The 21,132-nt window shown below is 47.4% G+C and overlaps 3 protein-coding genes across 4 annotated transcripts in view; 2 read left to right on the forward strand and 1 right to left on the reverse strand.

The window, feature by feature from the left end:
* LOC149331295 (FERM domain-containing protein 8-like) overlaps positions 1-6,218 on the forward strand; it is a 78,044-nt gene extending 71,826 nt beyond the window's left edge. Inside the window, exons 12-14 of one of the 2 annotated variants that reach the window (XM_089556437.1) lie at positions 402-516; positions 2,083-2,178; positions 2,821-6,218. In XM_089556437.1, coding sequence (XP_089412563.1) covers positions 402-516; positions 2,083-2,178; positions 2,821-2,879 — 270 coding nt within the window. In that variant the 3' untranslated portion in view covers positions 2,880-6,218. The remainder of the gene's footprint in view (positions 1-401; positions 517-2,082; positions 2,179-2,820) is intronic. The other variant, XM_089556436.1, reaches the window with a different exon arrangement.
* LOC149331296 (MAD2L1-binding protein-like) lies at positions 5,723-11,274 on the reverse strand. Its single transcript, XM_089556439.1, has 2 exons — positions 11,062-11,274; positions 5,723-10,081 (listed from the first exon to the last, which is right to left on the reverse strand). The coding sequence occupies exons 1-2, from the start codon at positions 11,272-11,274 to the stop codon at positions 9,446-9,448; spliced, it is 849 nt and encodes a 282-aa protein (XP_089412565.1). The 3' UTR covers positions 5,723-9,445.
* A 1,146-nt stretch (positions 11,275-12,420) lies between these two features.
* The window catches only part of LOC149331297 (inactive tyrosine-protein kinase 7-like), a 168,551-nt gene continuing 159,839 nt past the window's right edge, over positions 12,421-21,132 (forward strand). The window contains exon 1 of the mRNA XM_089556440.1: positions 12,421-12,728. Coding sequence (XP_089412566.1) covers positions 12,665-12,728 — 64 coding nt within the window. The 5' untranslated portion in view covers positions 12,421-12,664. The remainder of the gene's footprint in view (positions 12,729-21,132) is intronic.

A 21,132-nucleotide genomic window follows, 5' to 3' on the forward strand; every position in this document is an offset into this window, starting at 1 on the left:
GCTGTAGTATAGTGAATGGAAACAACAAAGCAGTGATTGTATTGCAATTTTCATCGTGCGTCACATAACCTATACCAACCTTTCATGCAACTGTCATCACTCAGCTGTTGAAACCAAAATCAAAACAAGTGAGAGAAGAAATTCAATTATGCTCATAGGTCAATACCACATGGTGATCCATGTATACTAATGTCGCACGAATTTGTGACTCTGATGGGATTGGAACATTTGGGAGCCTAATGAGTATGAGTGCAATACGTGATCTTGCACTGGTCCAAGCAGGCAATGGATTCATCCCCCCACCCCCCTTGATTTGACAGGTTGCTTCAGATTAGCCACTGGAACTTTTCATTGCTTCACTTGAATGATGTGCTCATCGTCGACCTTGTGTTATTATGCAGGCTGTGCTCATGGACGCCCTCATCTCCACAATCGTGGACGAGCTCAAGAAGCGAGCGTCTTGGATTGAGCCTGATGTTGACGCAAGCGCGGTGAACTCCAGCCGAGCCGATGATGGTGAGCCAGCATTCGCTTTTCTAATTGCTGTCTTTTTGACAACATACTGTCTTGCTAAATATGAGCTGCAACACACAAGATGTGGTGGGAACTCAGTTTTCGAACTAGTGTGAACATACCGGTGCTGGAAATTAGTGCATTTAGCCATCAATGCAAAGGAAAGACCGCACTGAATATTTGCGCAGTTTGGGTGCTCTGTGTGAAGGCTTGTGCGAATTGTGTTTTTTTGTTTTCAAGTCAATAGTATCGTATTTACTCGCTTAATGAACCAACCTTTTTTTTCCAGAAAAGTTGACATAGTTTTGAGGGAGGGTCCATTACATGGAAACACAAAAAAAGTTTAGACAGAGTTTTTGTAAATCGGAATTTCGTGTCGTAGATCAGTTCGCCCATCCGTCCAACATAAGTGCACGATTGACAAGTGCTCGCTTTACGAGGGCCATGCTGTATGGGTTTGTCTTTTTTTTTAGTCGATGCTTTAGTTATTTTGTTTTATGCATTTGAGATCTGTGCCTTGTTGGGAGCACTGGTTGACCTGTTGTGCATGGGTGCGTCATTTCCTCTTCTCTATTGTGTTGTCCCGATACAGAAAAAATGACTTACCGTAAAAACCCACGTATAATACGAACCTGAATATAATACGAGGTGAAGTTTTAGAGACGCGAAATGGGAAAAAAAAGTTTTACCCACATATAATACGAGTGACGCAAGCTCATAGAAGGCATTTATTCAAATCGCATCCCGCACTCCACTTCAATCACTTTCTTCTTCAGAGCGCTTTCTTCGGACATTACTTTGTCCGACAAATCATCCCAAATGTACTCATCTTCCGTGTCATCGAGGGCGTTCGAGATGCCGCGCTTCTTAAGCCCGCTTCAGCCGCCCGGTTGGCCTCACTGCAGGCTCACCTGAGCGCATCCACTCTGTGTAGCACCGCCTGACTGCGTCCTTGAACGGTTTGTTTACACAACCATCAAACGGCCGCGAAAGCTTTGTCGCGTTCCGCTGCACGCGAAAGGGGCTTCTTTCTGTCGTGGCCATCCACGAATGCTTCCTTCGATGACAGCGAACTACCTCCCGGCCGCACCGTTGCCGATGTTCACCGCAGCTAAAATCACTTTTCGCTTGAAAGCAGCCAAGTACTGTTTTCGAGACCCTCACATCGTGCTCCCCAAAACAATATCCACTTCGCGAAGCATGCCTTACATGCGAGCACGTGTGTTGTCAACAGGCACACGGCACACCGCGACCCCCCCGGCGCACCCAACGGATCAACAAAGAAACGACGTCGTGACGTCGTTTGTCGAGGGTAACAAAGCCAAGCCATAGCCACGCCACAAAAACGAAACCAAAACTTCAAACAACTTCGAAAATTTTGTTCGGATCCACAAATAGTATGAGGCGGAAATTTAGGACGCTAATTATGGAAAAAAAACCTCGTATTATATGCGGGTTTTTGCGGTATTAGAAATTAACTTCAGCACATTTAGCCATGTATGACTAGTTGTAATGTGTGCAACTCTGTACAGCTGACAAAGTAATGTTTTCCCTTCTTTTTTCTCTCAGACATCCAAGTTCCGCTGACAGTAAAGAAACTAAGGCAGGAGCAGGGACTCTCGGGGCGCTTGCGGAAGCTTTCCATCGCCAAATTCAACAGTAGCGGTGAGTGGACGTCAGGCCAGCCTTGCACCTTCTATATGCCATCGGTCTTTCTTTTTTTCATTTCTGGTTGTCTAATGGCCATCAGTGTGTCCCTCTGACAATCTCAAAAACACTCGAAAGCATAATTGAAATTGCCGTTACACAGTTCTAACCGTAACAGTGTGGAGCGAGTGGTTCAAGAGATTTTAGCTGTGCTTTGTTCGTTTGGTGCATTTCTTGCAAAGCAAGTACAGTCAAACGATGTCATAACGAACCCTGATACGTAAAATTATCAGATAAAGTAAACTAAAGGTAAAGTTTAATGGTTTGTGGTTTATTTTGATGAGAGTTCAGTTTCTGTGCAAGATTTCAGGTGGTGTCAGTTCTAGTGAGACAGTTTTTTGCATTCATATGGTCCAGATGTTTGACACTAAGTTGTGACTGCACGTTGCGAGTGCACTTCTTCAGTGCAAAGCAGCCATTACAGTTACACTATTTCCTACTGGGTTTTCACTGTTCATTCCTGCCTGCCTGCCTGAGGGTTCGTTATGACATGGTTTGACTGTACTTGCTTTGCAAGAAATGCACCAAACGAACCATGCACAGAAAGCACAGCTAAAATATCCCGAACCAATATCCTGCTCAATAATTTTTTTTTCGCAGGTGACTACCTTAATTCCAAGGGCTCCCTCGAGTTCAGAAGGGACGACCGCCCGAGATGATGGGAGTTCGAAAGGGAACCACCTTGGTACTGAGGCAGTCCCGCTCTGCCCAAGCAAGGTCCACATCCAAGCATGCACAGCTGTGCAGAGACGCAGTGCGTTGGCCAGGCATGCCTTCTCGCAGCTTGCATTGCTTGAGATATCGGCGAGATGTTGTCGGACAGCTTCGCCCCGTGTTTCTGGAAGCACACTGCAACGCAGGGTGTGTTATCAAAGCAGCGTGCGCATTGTAACTTCATTGCAGAGAGGTTGCCGAGCGATAAAGGGTTGCTGCTCCAGGTGTTGATAAGCAGGAGACCCTGGGAAGTGTGCTGGGTGGTAGAATAGAGCTCAGACAGATACCAAGTGGCTAAAACGAGGCTTAGCAACGTGCAGAGTGATAAGAACTTTCAGAAGATAGTCAAGGGAAAGCCTAAGGCTAAGAAAGCTGCTGAGTGGTAGATAAAAGCTCTGGAGGTTGGCAAGTTGTAACAAAAAAGCCGGTTACTAAATGATAACACATGGATGACTGTGTTTGCTCGGAGGGAGTGAAAAGGGGTGGCCGGAGGTGTGCTGGAAGAGCTCATACGCTTGCAGAGTGGCTTCGGCGACTCTGAGGAATACATGGAGTGATGAGAGAATGTTTGGAAGATTGCCAAGCAGTTGCACAGTGCTTTGAAAGCTACAAAGTTGTAGACGAAACCTCTGGATGTTGACGAGGGGCAATGGAAATGCTTAAAATGTTAATTGAGGACAACAAATTGTGTTCAAAGAAGAGGCAACACATTTTTTTTTATCACTGTACACATGCCACATTGCCGAGTCGAGATTTTCATTCAATTTAATCGAGATGCTAAGCCAGAATGCCTGACAGGGCTTGGATTGGCTACGATAGTGGCGGTTATTTGAAGCCATGAGCCAGTAATAGCCGGGACACAGCCACTAGTGCACACTGGTTCCAATCCCAAAGCACAGCACGCGTTCAAGGAATTTTGGAAGAACGTTGAATGTGCATGTACATGGTCAGATAAGCTGGGTTGCGAGAAAGCATGCCTGTCGATGCAATATCTTGGCACCGGAAACTCGCGCCAATGTGAATGTTCCCTGTACACAGATACCAGTCTGCTATCTACATGTAGATAATGCAAAGTTATGGAGGGAACTCATGTACTATGATCCATCTGTTCAACTCCCTTTCTCCATCCTTGCATGAGGGCTCACGACAATGACGTCCTCACTTTTCCATGCTATGTCGTCGTCTTTCGTTTTTTAAACCGTGGCTCTGTTTATGTGTGACCCGTGAGCCACAGCAGTATTAGTTAGTAGTATTTTGAGTTTATTTTCATGCTGTTACTGTTGTAATTGATCTTTTACGATTACTGAGAGAGAGAGAGGAAAGGCATTGTGTGCTCAAGCCTTCGGCTGTGTGCAGTAAGTGCTCTCATATCTTGATGGACTTGTGAAGTATGACGCCGGTGTATCGTTACATGATGCCCTAAACACTTTTAAGTGGCTTTTATATCCCGTCATGTTCCGAGAACTTTGTAAATGTCTTGAACGTGACCTTACAAACAGCTTTCGTTCGAAGTTTCTGGACCATCAGTGGCTGTGGAGTAATGGTGTTGTGATGATGAACTGTTGTGGTCAGGAGTGCATATTTGTCCCATTCCTAAGCGATGAATTCTCTAAGCATTGTGCAAGTGTTCATTTAAGCATAGACATTACGCATTGCTCAGTAGTGTGGAGAGAGGAATTTTTGTCGCTGCAGGCATCGAACCAACTTTCTTTGCGAGGTATATAAGCGTTGTAAAGCATTGCTTTTAGGAAGCTCAAGCGATTTCCTGATGCATGAATGCAGTTTATCACTGCCTACTGCCAGTTTATTTCATATGCTGTTATCATCGCAGTTAAAGAACCCCAGGTGGTCGAAATTTCCGGCGCCCTCCACTACGGCGTCCCTCATAGCCTCAGTCTCCTTGGGAAGTGAAACCTTCATAGAACCATAAACTTTTATTTTTAATCATTGGGGAAGTAAGTTCTGCGGTACCCAGAGCAAAATGAGAGCAAGGCAAGGCACCGCACCATATTTGTGGAGTATGACACCGGTGTACAGTCGCCGACCAATTTTTCGGACTCAGCGGGACCCGAAAAATGGTCCGAATAATCTAACAGTCCGAAAAATTCGTGAACTTAAAAAATAAACTTTTCTGCGAAAAAACCGGCCTTCAAACTCGTGAAAATCGCCGCTCCCCATGTTCCGCCTACTAGCGATAATATTAGACTATCTGAGTCATAGCCCTGCTTTCTTCATGCCCGCACCCTATCACATCATGATACCAGACAGTGCGACGCGGCCGCGGTCATGCCGCGAATGAGTGTACTCGCTGCGCGAAGTGACAGCGATGCCCGCTCACGTCTATTTTAGTCCGAAAATTCGAACTTTTAAAAAGACTCCGCACAGTCAGAAATATCGGTCGTGAAAATGTACACGTTTCTATGAGGTGCGCGACGGTTCCTCAGCGAAGTGCGAAATATCGGTCGTCTACTGTATTATATTACATGACGCGCTTAAGGCTTTCAAGCTGCTACTGAATTCGGTGCAAAAGCAATGGTCGATGATCACTTAGATGATTTTGATCGTGAACAGCCTGAGTGCATCAGCATAGATGGCATATCAAATGTCTCGGAGGAGATGCATGGATAAAAGCTGCTGTAGTTGGAGAGTCAACGGAGCTGTATCAAACACTTCAGGCATGCAAGAACGCTCTTGGTCCTGGGTTGTACTGTGGCATGTGCCTGCAAAGGATCATTCTTTTTGCTGTTCACTCTCTCATGTTTCACTCTCTCATGTTCACTCTCCCATGTTTGTACCTCGATATATGTATGCGTTTATTTTGTTTCCCACCAAGATAGACAGAATAAGCATGTTCTGCACAAGGAAAACAGAAAACCACGCAGTGGTTCAGCTGCAGTTGTTCTTGAGCAAAGATCAGGCAGAGGATACAAACACGGACCGCCGATATAACGGAACAGATGCACGTTCCGGAAGGAATGTGAAGTATGTACAGATTTTTGTGACTGTCTTGATGAAATAAAGACAGTGGAAACGTGCACCAAAGAATAAAGCGTGTACAGTAAAACATTTTGCACAGGCATCTTCTACAAACAGGGGTTGACACTGACAAAAATGAGCAATTCTGTTACTACTATAAACACAAAACACGGTACAAGCCCGTTTTTTCAGTGGCAGTGAAAAGCTCATGTTCTGGACTACAAGGCCATTGCTAATTAATAATAGCAGAGGTGGCCCTTATTAAAAGAAGAAATTGTTTAAAAAGAATACAAAGAGTATATTACAAGGTGTTGGAAATACTAAAAGTACTTGCCAAAGGTCCTTGCAATCATTTCACACTGGACTAAACAGGATACAAATACTTGTCTTGGGAAGTTATAGTAACCCCCTTTGTTCAGGCATCTGTAAATAGTGGTCACGACATGTACAAAAATAAGTTTGCAGTGTTGGGCGTGACTGCCATGTGTTTTGTGTGTGTAAATAACTAAATATATTTACTAAGTACTTCAAAGAAAACATGGGAACATAAAAATATCCCGATCTCTTTTTGTCATGGGAGCCAGAAGCGAGCATGCGATTGCACGGCTATTACAATATCCTATTACAATATCGTGTTCAGCAGAGGAACAATGTCAGTGATAAAAAAGTGCTACGAAGCACTACAATACTATGAACAATGTCATGATAAAAGGCATTTTTACAATGGTTGATGAACAGACAGATGATTTGGCACATAATGCACTTGAATTTGTGAACAGACTGAGCATGTTGACACGCCGCGGAGAAGACAGATGTATAAAACCTACAATAAATTGACAATTCGATGGAGCTTCACAAAATGCCTCAGGCATAAATGTAACCAGCCAACAAGACCAGACGTAGTACTGGATTGCCGAATGATGTCACAGCAAGTCGTTTTGTTATTGTTTTCAAGAAAAAAATTGCTAAGTATTCGAGATTGCAAAACTTCACTGCACGACCATCTTAGTACCTAGAAATGTTGGTAGGACATTTCGGCTGCGTCGTGGTGATACAAGTTGCACACAGTCCAGCTTTTAAACCATATCATTAGGGAGAAAGTAAGGTTAGTTTCGATGAAAACAGCTTTCATAAGCTAGAAAGAAACCCTTAAAATGAAACTGAAGCGTCACTGCCTTGGGCTGTTCTTGTAAGCAAACTATGATGGCGTCCAATGTTTTGTTTGTGATCTCCAAGGTTAGATACACCGCAATCAATTCCCAGTCAGTGACTGCAGAGTCCCTCATGGACTTGACATTGTCATGACTGTCGCTAGTTTGAATCTCGAGGGGTTATAAAAAAAAAGTACAATTTATAAACCCATATTTCTTGATATTTTTTTTCCCCTGTTCCGTGAATATTAACACAGCCATAAACAGCCAGACAATAAAATTTTACCCCCCAGTGGCTCGGTGGCTTTGACATGCAACTGCTGATCCAAAGGTCGCAGGTTCAAATCCCAGCCACGGTGGTCGTATTTTGACAGAGACGAAATACCAAAGTGCCCCTGGGCTCCACGATGTCAGAGCGCACAAAGGAACCCTAGGTGGTCTAAATTAATCCAGAGCCCTATACTACTACAGCATCCCTCATAATCCGCGTGTCGCTTTGGGACGTCAGACCCCACATCCATCCTAACAAAATTTCACTAAGAACTAAAGTCTGGTGGAGTTATGCTCCATGTCCAACTAAAAACACTGCTACGAAAATTTCGCATGTCAAGTAAACAAAAACAACACACGGTAGGTGTATACTGCGATGTGGTGCTTGGGCATACATTTTTATCACATCTTATCACGAGTCTACTGGTACACATCACCACTCTTTGTGTGCAATATTTACATTGTATATACCAAAAGTAAAACATTAAAGATTAAGCAGCCTGCCTCCATTCATCGAAGCCTAGTATCAAACGCTTCAAGCGACCTTCAAGACATCTGCATACTTTGAAGCTTGCTATCGTCGTCACTAACGTTAGCCTTGGTGCAATAACAACGTAGTCTGGAATGGCATTTGTCTCTATGCATGTTATAAAAGGCAAGGAGGGCTTTGTTTCATTCACGCCAGTGAATTAAAATCTTGCACGGAAGACTGAGACCAGAGACCGAAGTTCCACATGCCAACATGCAAAAATAAGGTGTCTTTATGGTGGAAAGCTTGGTCCCCAAAAAAACTGTGAGGACACTTTGGCAACTAAAGAGTTGAGATGCGAAAGCCGAGGACACTATGCCGTGACGACTTCCGGTGGATGTGAAGTCATACGTTTCCCTTGGCTACATCGATACCAAATCATACGTCTCACCGTTCCCGTAACTATATCGATGTCCGCGTTATTTCGACGCAGTTTTGACATTTTTGTCTGTAATTAATGAACTAACTATACTCTACAGTCATCAAACTTGGCTTCTAGGTTCATTTTTTCCTCCTCTAACTGAAGCAACCATTCGTTTTCTCTTATCTTTTTTAGTTCCCGAGTTAAACGCAAGTTAACACGCTGCCAAAGGTGTGACACCCTCTGCTAACAGACGACAGTATGAGCCATTAAAGGCTTTCGCCTTTAAAAATGCAGCCAGCAACAGCATTCCAGCCAACAGCTCTGAGATCGTAATGGTGCTGCAAGAGCCGTGAGCTCCACTGTTGCGTTGAAATTTTGCAAGAATCATTGCTAGATTAGAGTGAGAACGCCAACACAACGGTAGACGCTGCATGCACAAATTTCTTGCTGAAGGAGGCAGTGGTAATGTCTAAGCTCATTTAGCAGTAATCATCACCTGCCACATGCGGAAGCTGCAACATACAGCACAAGGCAGATGTAAAAATAACTGGGATAAATGGCAAGGCATCATTCTGAAGCAAAGTGAAAAACACTGTCAGAGCTGCATTCATGTGTAAAGGTTGTTTAAAAAAATAAAATCCCTGCAATATATGCCAAGATATTACATGGTCCCAAACGCAAGGCAGCAAAGGCAGTCAGTGATTCTAACTTTTTGAAAATTTATTTCTTGATCTGCATATACTATAGCTCTTGTGTTGTCTTTCTTCCCCTTACATTACGTGTAGGATTTACATCAGCCTTCTTTAAATAATCTCAGTAATGACTCATGACTGCAATCCTTTACTTTGTAAGTTGTCGTGTTTATGCTATTTTACCTCATAATGAAGCCCATGGCATGTTATTCACCAAGTAAGTACTAATGTAAGCAACTATTGCCTTAGTACTGCACAGAGTTGTGGTTCCTCAGAGGCAAAAAATTTTCAAAGATTCTGACAGCACTCCATCCACAAACGTAAACCATTGCCTTGACTGTACACAATGTTGCACTATTTCAGGGTGTGAAGAATTTCGTGATCATATGACGGTGGCGCATTCACAAATGAAAGCTACTATTGCCTCAACATAGAACGGCACGCTACCTCAGATGCAATTCCTCAAACTCCGATGGCAGCCCGTTCACAAATGTCAACAACTACTGCATCAGCACTGCATGATATCGTGCTACCTCAGAGGTGAAGACTTTTTCGCGGACTCCGGCGGCTCCTTCACAAACGTGCTTGCAGCCACCGTGAGGAACACTGGCTTGCACTGCGCCCACACATATTCTTCCGAGGAACAACTCCAAGCCGTCGCTTGTTCCACGAGGGTAGACACATCTCTTCCCTGTGGCGAGTCGGACCATATTCTGAAGACCTCCTCCTCATCCGCTTCGTGCGGACACGACGGAAGGCTGAGGTCGAGAGTCGTCAGGCTGCCTCTCCGCGGGATCTCAAAGTTGGCCTTGACGTCCATGAGGTCGAAGACTACGTCCTCCTTTTTCAGGAGCAGGTAGGTGGTCAGTTTGGGAGAGGGTGTCGTCTTGCGGGTGGCGTCGACTCGGAGGAACGCTTCGAGGATGTCCAGCATACAACGGCGGAAGCCGGCGGAAGTACCACAGCTCTGACAGCCGTGCCTCCGCTCAGGCACGCGGATCAGGTAGCTCTCGACGGGGGACAGTGGGGTGGCGCCAAACAGCAGCAGCACCTTGGTGACACGGTGTTTGCGGATGAGGTCCTGGGCGGCGCTGAAGATGGCGTCCATGCCTTGGAGGGACGTGATCGCCTTACGCTGCTTGGCCAGCAGGAACGGATTGAGAACCTGCGATGGACGCGCATTTGCTTCAAATGACGTCACTATGACAGGGAACCCTGTCACCACAATGGCCGTCACATTGCCAAAGCAATGGCTTAGCAGAGAACTGCTCGTTCACCATAATCAACTCATCAAGCTTCCTGTGACGTCACATGCAAGCCGGAGGTGCATATCACTGGTGGAACACCTGGGCTAGTACACTAAGCCCCACATACGCGGCGAGCTCGGATGCCGCGTCTTTTTAGTCGCAAGAAGGTAATCTCAAAACGCAATTATAAGCTAAAAAAATTTTATGCCTCTAGCTTGTTTGATAGAGTCGGACACTGAAAAGCTGGTTTTGTTCAGTGATGTAATTCGTCAGCGGAGTAATACAGGTCGCCAGTGTTAGCACCAGTTTTTTTTTTTTTTTTTAAGTTTTGTTCTGCTATAGCAAGAAACTAATGATAATCGGAAGCAGTGAACAGACACCGCAAACAGAACGAACGGCTGCATCGCGATCGGTGCAAGCAGCGACAAGTACGTGTTCATTACCAGAAGAAGACCATTAATCGAACAGGTCTTCGCAAAACAACGTATCGCGAATCTTTTCTAGCAACCCTAAGTCCAAACCGCGTTTAATTCGTTCCGTCTGCCATCGGTTCAAACAGGTGAACGGAATGCCAGTGGCCGTATCTCTTTGACGCCGACGCTCGAACGTTATCAACCGATAACTCAAGAAAACTGAAGTAAAGGACGCCGCGATTTCAAAATGCGCTGCAAACACACGGCGGACACTTGAGTTTGGCGCGAGTTCAACGCCCGAAACACATCTTGACCTCAAAACCAAATAACCAAGTGGAAAATACTACCATCTGGTTCCTAGCGCGCTTCGCCCGCATCTCATTAGCCTAATAATTCAGAAAATAGTGACTCAACGGAAGTAAGACTGGGGCGTTTTTCGAAAGGACAGGTCCGACATTCAAACAAGTGTCGAATCGGCCACTCACCTTTTTCTGGGTGCTTTGACTTAGCGCAACGTCCTCGACGTGACGTTTCAGGTCGTCGTAGGGCATTGGTAACTGCTCGCGCTCGTAGAGTACATACTTGATAATCTCTACAATGAGCTTTCCCAGCTTGTCCGGCGATATCGTGCGCGTGAAAGCCACGTTTATGTCCAGGTGGTCGCAGCCAGCAACCCGCGTCCTCCTGCAGGCAGCCATGTTTGAAATTGACGCCGATAACGTCGCCGCAGCAACAGCGTGCTTGTCACCTTCCTCCATGCTTGTCACGTAGGCGACGTTTCACGGAAATTGATGAGTGGTTTTAACAGTAATAATATTATAAAAAATATGTTTTTGGTTATTTAAAATGAATAATTACAGTAATGAAACTGCAAGTTTTAGTCGCAATGTTTATTTATTTTCTGCGGTACCATTATATTAGCCGTCGTCTGCTAGTTCATGTGCTTTTTAGGCTCCCTGCGTGGGTAGCATGTGGACAGCCATCTGGCCGCCGCGCATGCGGATCGCTTTTGCGCCACTCAGCACTTCTCGCTAGCCGAGACATCGAGACCAACCTGGTCGACGACTCGACAGAACACCGCGTAGGCGTCCGCGGCACCCATCGCGCGTTCCGCGAACTGCTTCTTTCATCGAACCCTTTCGAGGCGGCAAAACCCGTTCTTCGGGTCGTCGGTCGGACACTGACGCGCGCGCTCTGAGTATCATGTGGCCTGCGGCATGCTCTCGGACACCTCGAAAACCGCTGTTACGCGCCTGACGTGAAAAGCCACGTCCTGCAAAGCTGCGGTGTCTGAATAAAGTTACAGCGCAGCAAGCCAGACTTAATCGCTGTCTATGTTGCGCTTGGCGATCATTTCTTTTCAAAAGAATGTTCCACCAAAAGCGAGTGCACTCAAACGAGCCAGATCGCTTACACGAATTACTGCATTTTTAACAACAACAACAACAAAATGCGACTCCCTCGTCGCGCATTACGTGTGCGTGTGCCTTCAATCTGTCGCTTCATGCGTCCCCTACTTTCAAAGCTTTAACTTTCGATCGCAGATAAAACAATATCGATCTCTGACACTAATTTGGCGTGCGTGGCAAGATGCTGCTGACTGCTCAGAACTACGAAAGCTGTCAAGCGCAAGCGTCGTTAGCTGCGTGCCGTTTGACATGGCCTCCAAGATTACCAGAGTTTCGAGCGCGAATACTTGATCTCGGAGGTTGTGCGTTTGAAGTTCTAGTTTTCATTAGGACCGCGCTATGGCGCCAGCGTCAACGGCGGCGTACGGCGGTAGGACGAACAGCGATCCGGTCGTTGCCTGGCCGTTCCTCTGTTCGCGCTCGCGTAGTGTGCTGCGGGCGCTACGATCTCCACAACACACGGCGCGACGCCAGCGACGCCGCCACACAGTCGGCGGAGTGCTTTGTCGGCTTTGTTGTGGCCGGAGTTGGGGCGCCGACGCTGGTGCGGCGCGGCGGGCGATGCTAGCGACGACGCCGACGACGTCGTGGTGCGCGGTTTGAACGAAGGGGCGCGCCGGCATCGAGTGTGTTCTTGTTCCCGTGTGTGCACGCGACTTCGGAACATCTCCGCGCAGTCATGGATTTCTTCCGACTTGGATTGACGACGCCGATCACTGCCGCTGCTGTGAGATCCTCCTCTGGTGAGTGTCCCGTGTCGGTGTAACACCGCTTTCCACGGCCTCATCACGAGTAGTCATTCGAACCAAATGATGCTGCCTCTCAGATTTCTCCGATTTTTCCATCGCCCTATTCTGCCTCATTATCGGAGGGATTTTCCGTGGGCTGGTTTGACAGCTAGCTAGCATGTACCCTGCTGCAACCCCCCTCCTCGGCTAGTTCCTGTCTGGGCGAGAATAAGGGGCAGAGTAATGTTAGGAGGTGTGTGCTCTGTGCGTGTTTTGCTCGCGATGGGAGCGCCCGTCATTGGGCCGGGTCCGGTTTCAACCCCTCGAGAAAGAAAAAACGGATTTCAGAGTCGCCTAATCTCTGGCGACCGTGAACTTGGAAAACGTCTCTGGGCGCGCGCTCTGTAGACTGATTCTATCTTTTGAACCAGCGCTTCGGGTTCCCTGGCTTTAATTTTCTGTTTGTCCGCATTTTAGTTGCTTGCTTCGCCCAGACTTTGCCGGTAAACAGCGGAGTTACTTTCTTTGACTTCTAAGGAAACCGCGGCTTTCTGTGTATGTCGGGTAGTCGCCTCCGTGGTCTCAACTTGCACCTCAAGCGCGGATGCGACAGCGATAAACGAGGCCAAAAGATTGATGTTGCGTCTCATGTCACGTCGAACGAGCTGCCAAGTCTGCAAGTCTGATGCCCAGGACGTCCCGCAATGTCCGAATTGCGTTTTAACCTACGTCCAAGGCAAGCTGGCTAGCTGTAATTGTCAGATGCAGCAGTTTCATCTTCACAACGGGTAACTTGAGGGACTAAATTGTTTTCTGCCAGTCTCAGCACAAGCATGTCCGAGACTGTGCCCAACCGCAAGGCATAAAAGAAGTGACATAGTTAGCTGTACAAGTCTGAACATCGCTTGGGCAGCTCATTGACTCATGACGTCATCACCTCCCATCTTCACTGTCTCCCGTTGTTACCCGTTACTCTCGACCCTAGTGTGAAGTAGCTGTTCATGTTACTGCAACCTTTCTCTCTGCCTTTCCTGAAATTAAAGCCTTCTCATTCCCTATTAGCAATCAACAATATCCCCGCCTATGATGTCCATAATACAAGAATATCGCCACTTTATGTCTCAGTTAACTGGCGCAAGAAGTTGCTGTTTCTTCGCTTATAGTCGCATACAACGCAGCAGCAAATGCTCCCCAAAAGAGGCCCTGCAGCTTGTGCCATCGACCGGTTATTGTGGTTAATCCGGTTCATTCGCAGTTAATCCCCTTGCAACTGCTATAGCCCGGTAAAACAGCGAGTTGGTCTTGAAGAAAACAGCACAGCAACTGGGACAAGAGAGAAGACTGGACAGGCGTTTATTGAAAAGCAGGTAGGCCACTGTTTGAAGCAGGTAGGCCGCAGAATTGGGGTAGATGTACTTTTTTTCAGCACTTAATAAGCTGGGCAAGATTGACAGGAAAACCAGAGAAGAAAAACAAAAAAGAGGAAAAACAAAAAAGCATGTCAAGCAAATCATGACTTAAAGTTAGTCCCTTGTTCCAAGGGGGTGGCGTATAGGGTTCCCTTCACGTGCGGCAAGAACTATGTAGGCCAGACGGGATGGTGCCTGAATTCCCGCTTACGCTAACACAACACCTCTTTGAAAGCGGCCCGTTCCTCGAACCTAGCCTTGCACTACAAAGAATGTCGTCGTAACACCTCAAGGCCTGCTGCAGAACCACGTGCTCCACTTTTTAACGGCACTAAGGTCTTGTACAATCACAAAGATTAACTAGAGAAATCAGCGAAGCATTTCGTATTCACAAAAACCGCGAAACATGCGTAAGCACCCCATTCGCCCTCGTTCATGACTGTGAACTATTGTATCTTGACCGCCATGACCGAAGTTGACATCTTATCAGTATGAGAACAAAAGTAACTGCGCAAAAGGACGGGACAAGAGAAAGAGAACCACACGGGACAAACGCAGACTGACAACTGATTTATTCCACCTACTCCTCTTTCCTTCAGCAGCAAAGCGCATGCGCACCAACCACAAAAACAGAAGCGACACTCATCTCGTGGAATCAAGGAACTCCAACTCCTTGCGGTACAGGTGTACTGAAGCATCGCTAATGCACTTATCAGGCCCTAACCTCGCGATTTCCAAGGCCTCGATAATTTCTCGTTCTTTGTTATCCCTCGAGCGTCCGATAATCTTAGTCCTATCGAAAAGCGGATTACAATCTCTGTCATCATGCTTGCAAGTGTGACAATGCTTAGGCAGATGCTGCCCCCTTGAATCTTCTAAGGAATCTTATCAGTGTTGTTTGTGTAGCTCATGCGTGCCCCTGGTTGTTAAGAGAGTATATTTTATGTGTTCCTTTTCAATAAACCGTCAGTTGCTAGTCAGCACCTGTTCCGTCTTGTCTCTGTTGCTACGCTGTTTTCTTCAAGTATGCTATAGCCCGCTCACATGTCACCCTAGCGGATGCAAGGGGATTAACCGCGACGTCAGGACAGTCGGTCGACGCCATTAGCCGGAGGAAGGCGTCCTTCTTCAGCTGCATCCGACTACAGATCAGTAACTTGATATAACAGCACCCCAGGTAATCCCCGTTTCATTAATCTGAATGAAAGAGAGCTTCGAATAGTGGCTGCGAATCGAGTGCGATACAAATGAGCAGCTCATTGTCTGGTTCCCCCTCCGCGTGCATCTTCTGCATCTCCACCACCTGTAGCAGTTATACCGGGCGCAGACAGCGTTGGAATTCAACTGATACCTAAGGGGAGTGTTGGTTATCGACTGGCATGCAATATTGTTAAATAGATCCAGGTATCTTCACAGTTCTGATCAGGTTTGCCGGTCGAATTTGATTCACGTAGAAAGCAAGCGTGGGAATCGGGCTTGGCGCCGGGAGCCCATGGCGCGAAAGAAGAGATTACTCCCGCGCTAAACCATGACCTTGAAATGTAAGCCAGCCGAGTACGCCCGCTTAGGCGCTGTGCGACGGCTGAAGCATCGATGGACGAGTCGTACGTGCCGGTGAGTCGACTGCAGGAATAGAGCGTTCTCCCCCCCCCCCCCCCCCCCCCCCCCTCCTTTTCTTTTATTGTAAAGGAGCGCGGTTAATTCTCACGCATGACGAATGAGTTCAGGTACGAGCGGCGCCACTGATCCACATCCTCAGCGGAGTTCACTGTTTCGTTCAAATAAACTCCGCGCTTATGGCCGCGTCGAGTGACTGGCAGCAGCGCCCGAATTGTGGCGCTCCGAACATCACAGGAGGCAATTACGACAGGCCTAAAAGGGAGTACATTATTTACGAGGAACAGTTTGCAGCTGTCATCAGCTCGTCATCCTGGTTCGCGTCTCGTGTTTCGTATATGAGACCCACGACGTGAGAAACAGTAGCCATTACGACAAAGCAGCCGTGGGCCTGTGCGGCAGAGTGGCCCGTTGACTAATCACTGTCTTTACTTACGCCGAAATTACGATGGCAGGATGGATGGACCGTGTGGCAGATAGGGTGTCATGTGCGCTCAATTATTAGCCATCCTGTAGGCGAGCCTCTCTCCCATGGCCGCTTATAATGAGGGGCTGAAACGGGTGTGCATATCTGCGTGCCTCCAGGAACAGACACCAATCCTGACAGGAAAAGCAAAGGTTTTCGAAGAGTGCGTGGCTTCTGTCAGTAAAAATTTGGTAGCTGCGGAAGTGCTTGAAATACGCATTTAGCCGAGCTGGGTGCCGTCAGTGTGATACTTCGAACAAAGCGTTATCTCAAAGGAACTGCGTTTTAGCTGGAGTATGAGATTAAGAAGTTTGCGGGGATACGGTGGCTGCAGTTGGTAGAGGACAGGGTTAATTGGAGAGACATGGGAGAGGCCTTTGCCCTGCAGTGGGCGTAGTAAGGCTGATGATGGTGATGGTGACGACATAAAGAAACAAGTGAGGATAAAAGCTGTCTACAAACGCCTGACGAAATAAGCACTTATCTGAGCTCGATTTCAACTCTTCCAGTCAATGATCCGGGAAAGGAAGGCACTCCCCCCAACCAATAAGGCGTAACCATTATGAGAGCAGCAAGTTTGGCTAGTTGTCTAATATGCATACTGAAAAAATTTGCGCAGAAACACTAGGATTAGCCGAAAAAAATAGGAAAAACAAGACCAGAGCAAGGCTGTCATTGTGAACATGCCACAGCACACTCAAGCACCACAGCACACTCAAGGGCAGGCCGTTTACCAGACTCTACGGCATGCAAGGAAGCCGCTTAGCGGCTCCCCGTTGATCTTGGCGTACTCCCGACGGAGGATCCTGTCAAGTGTCCAAGCACTGCTAGAAGCCAACAGTCACTGTACATCATATCCTCTTTCCCTTTGCATTGTCTGCTCAATAGCACTGCTGGGGGCACTAAAGTCCCGAGGTCAGCCCAGGTGTAGCTAGCGAGTGCCAGTGAGCGGTCATTTGTCATCTTCGGCGACAAGTGTCTGGAACGAACCGCGTGGTGACTCCGCTCAAACCGTGTAAAAGACGCGTGGCGAGGGTCCCCGCTCCTTCAAGAAGCGGCACTACTCTCTCGGGTCAAAGGCCTCGACGCGCTCTTGAGTTCCCCCACGCACGGCTACTCTCGGAGAGGGGACGGGGACAAAAGCTTCTTTTCCCCGGTTCGACGGATTCCTCGGTCCCTTGGCTTCTAGGGACACCAGCAACTAAGCCATTTCGCCCTGGGCGTCCCCAGTGGAATCTGAAAATCATGGTTTCACTTTACCGTCGAAAGGGAAAGGGTGACAAAAGCACGCAGCGCGAGCATTGCCGGCGCGGAAACAGGCGCGGCAGACTTCACTGACGGGATTGGGTTTGGTGGACCCACCTTTGTAACGGGCGGGCATCGTAGCGATGTCCTAGCCTTGCGAGCCCGGTGTTGTCACTGGCGCTCTGTGGAGGGCAAATTCGGCCCAATACGTGACGCGAGCCAATGAACGCGTGAATGTGGTTCGCGGAATGGATTTTAGTGTACGGGCGATTATTCGTCTGCTGAGCGCTATGCCTAGCGGCCACGTGACATGGTGATGCGTGGGTCCTACCAAGCGCTGAAACGGACCGCTTAGTTGTTGAGAACTATAGGGTGAAGACTTGGTCGCTACGTCCCGCTATGCCTTCAGCTTGCCTGCTTGTCTTGATGTCAGCCTTACGAATTAAAAGGCAATCGCTTGTGGCCGTTCTATAGCTGCTTCCTTTCTATTGGCTTTACAAGCTGCTAGCTCCCCTAGTGTGACCAAGCCGATCGATGGCTTGTGTCATGGCGAATTCGCCCACTTTGGGGCTTTTGTGATGACATCACTTGTGACGCCAGCAGTCGCGAAACTCCGGACGAGAATCAAGGCGTTGTTTGCGCCCTATTTTTTTGGAGGGGTGCAGAAGGAGTCGTCACCTGTTATTCGGGCAATGAGTTACTGGTGGCATTTTACGAGTTTACTTGATCACGAGTGAATACAGATGTCAAGGGGAAGGACAAGATTTCAGCGTAACCGTAAAAAAAAGCACGAGATGCAACGAAAATTGAACGGCGAAATAAAATGCTAGACAAAGTGTCGTGAGAACGTTGCAGGATGACTAAAGCGAGTAACGTTCAACTCATATCATTCAGAGGGAAGCGCCTTACTTGAAACTAAATGTGCATTAGGAAGAAATGCTGAGCGAAAATTTGACGGATATCTGGTGTTGATATACACAACACAAGGACAGCGCATACCGTTGCTATTGTCCCAGCAGACGGACACCACAGACATCTGGACGCTTTGGGATTTGAGAGCAACCAAGATGTGTCAAGTTTTCAGAATGTAGAAATAACTACAAAAGGAGCTAGAGAATCATTTCAGCAAGGAGAGGGAGAAAACCGGCACTTGTTTTTTTTAAACGCTTGTCTATAGTTTTGCTTATTAGCTATGCGTCTCATCTCTCTTATCCGTGTTCTGAGAGCAGTGCTAAGCAGTGTACAGAGGGCAAAACTCATGTCTATAACGAGCGAAGGGTGCGTTCCGCAGATCCCAAAGCAGCTGCGACCAGGAAAGCAAAAAATGAAGATGAAATACTCTGAGTTTAGCTGAACGCGCTTACATCCAGACCATTTTAATCAAATGCTATTGCTAGATATTGCGTGTTCAGACCGAAACACGCCCAGAGCGTGTTCTAGACAAGCGTTTTGCCCTCTGTAAATGTGCATGACTCAAGTGGCATGAGAGTCGCCTTGTTAAGTTTAACTTTAATGCGCTACTCATGGGAACGAACAACACTGGACGCAAAAAGCACACATATACTGAGAGGCCAACCTGAAAAACCAATTAGGCCCATTGGCAGGTTTACTTACTCCTAACTAAGCTGGCGTGGCCTACGTGAGCGCCAGAGTTCCTTCATTGAAGGCACTTTTCTCGCCAGCGAAATGCGCTGGAAAAGGCTTCTAGCTGGACTTTCCGGACGCGCACAAGACGTTGTTCAAAATCGACTTTTCTATCCCTTCAAGGTGCTGAAGTGAGGCTCTCCTTCGTTCAAAGCGGCGACATTCTCCGCTGCGGCTGCCTGGCCGCTAGGCGGCGCCACCTGTGCGTAGAGTCACTGTATGTGACGCCTCCCGCTATTGAGGGTCCTGCAGCCTCCTTTTGCTCAGGGCCACAAATCATGCCTGTGCTCCGTCACCTCCTCGTGAAGCCATAAAGATTGGGAGTCCGCCGTGCTTTCGGGTCTAGGGGCATTGCTACAACCCTCCGTCCCGCGTGCGCAGTTATGTATTTTTTTCTTTTTTTGTAGTGAAGGAATTTATTGGAAAGACACGTGTGTTGGAGCGGCGGGGGGAGGGGATGCGGGGAACGAGGGGGTGAGGCTTATCACTATTCAAGGTGTCTGTCAGTTTCGCTTTGGGCAAAGCTTCTTCGTTCAGTGTCAGCGGAACGACTCGCATTTGAGGCTTGCAAAGAGTTCTGTAGAACGTTAAACGCGCTCATGCATGCTGGGAGTTGAAGCACCGTGTGGGAGCAAAAAAAAAAAAGCGCTGCGAATAAAACTGAGGTAATGGGACGTATAGCTTACCGACTGGGTTGTGTAAAAGCGCTACGATAGCCAGCACAAGATCCTGCACAGTTCAAAGGAACCGATGATGTTATAGTGCCTTCGCGTGTGCTGTTTTGATTACAAGCTTACAATCATGGTTGCCATGCTTTCTTTTTGTTATACGTGCAGTCGTGGATACGTGGTTCACTAACAACATATCTGATGATGATGATTATGTGTATTGGTCGGCCCGACTTGGAGTTAAAAGTCCAGTTTTTCCAAGTATTACGCCCCGGAGAGGCTGAACACCAGGCCAGGGGAAAGCTTGTACCCATTGGAAAAGGGAGGATACCCGATGGCACTGGGGATCGAACCCAGCGCCTCTCATATACAAGGCGGATGCTCAGGACGTGCTGTAGTGAAACTCCGGCACTTTGAACCGGCAGCCGTGAAACAACGGCAGTTGTGATCTCTCAGCTGTCCTCACACGAGGGTGTGTTGGAGGAGCGCTTAATTAGGCTGGAAAATGAAGCGACAAGGTGTTCCTGTCATCTGCTTTCTTGCTCCATTAAGTAGCCGTCTTTCCTTTTAAGTTTGTTTACTTTCGCGTCCTGTCTTGTTTCTGCTCGTGGGGCTCCTTCGGTCGCTGCACTCGCGTTCATTTCTCTCTTTTTTTCTTTTTTTTTTTATTTCTCGCGCGGAGCATGGGTTGTTAGCAGCAGGTGTTACCGGCACGCTCCAGCTCGATGACAAAATGCTTGGCCGTTCCAAATTATTTCTTTTGTTGTTCTTTTGTTGTCGCTTGTCCTCTTTTTTTTTTAGTCTGCCTTCCCCCTCCCCACCATTTCGTTGCCCTTCTGGTAATAACTAACCTAGTATCTTGCCACTGTCCAGAGAATAAAGTAAACTGTACGCACTTCGCGCAAAAATAGCACTGTTGCACGAAGCGGTCGGTTATTTTTTTTCCCGAGTGCGCGCGTGTGTGTACTCATACGCATGAGCGGCCCTCCCTTCAAATGAAAGAAGTGCTGCAGCGCACTTTGAGCGTGAAAGAACATTTCTTCTCTAGCCTGTATTATTTTTTGCTTTTGCATCTTTACTCCCCACTGTTGAACGGGTTGCACTTTTAACGATGCAAGGAACGTCCTTAATACCTTAACATGGAAGCCATTTTGGGGTATACTGCGGTGTCATCGTGGATATTTGTATTCTTCCTTCAGCGGAGTGAAGTGCTCGGTGGGCAATTTCTTTTCTCTGTTTTCTTCCTTAATTACTGAGGGTACACGTATGGCGCTTGGTATAACCCTTAACAGGGAAAATAAATAGTGCTCATTATAGCGGAAGAAAAGTTGGCAAACTTTGCGCTCTTAGAGTGCTAAGAAATGACTCCA

Source organism: Amblyomma mixtum, chromosome 8 (genome assembly GCF_055824585.1).
Source record: "Amblyomma mixtum isolate Tamu chromosome 8, ASM5582458v1, whole genome shotgun sequence".
Taxonomy (NCBI): domain Eukaryota; kingdom Metazoa; phylum Arthropoda; class Arachnida; order Ixodida; family Ixodidae; genus Amblyomma; species Amblyomma mixtum.

Excerpts from the sequence above, each read along its gene's own strand:
- LOC149331296 (XM_089556439.1), bottom strand. The coding sequence starts at position 11,274 with ATGGCTGCCTGCAGGAGGACGCGGGTTGCTGGCTGCGACCACCTGGAC. Across the intron at positions 10,082-11,061 it reads GTCAAAGCACCCAGAAAAAG|GTTCTCAATCCGTTCCTGCT; the intron begins GTGAGTGGCCGA and ends CGTCCATCGCAG.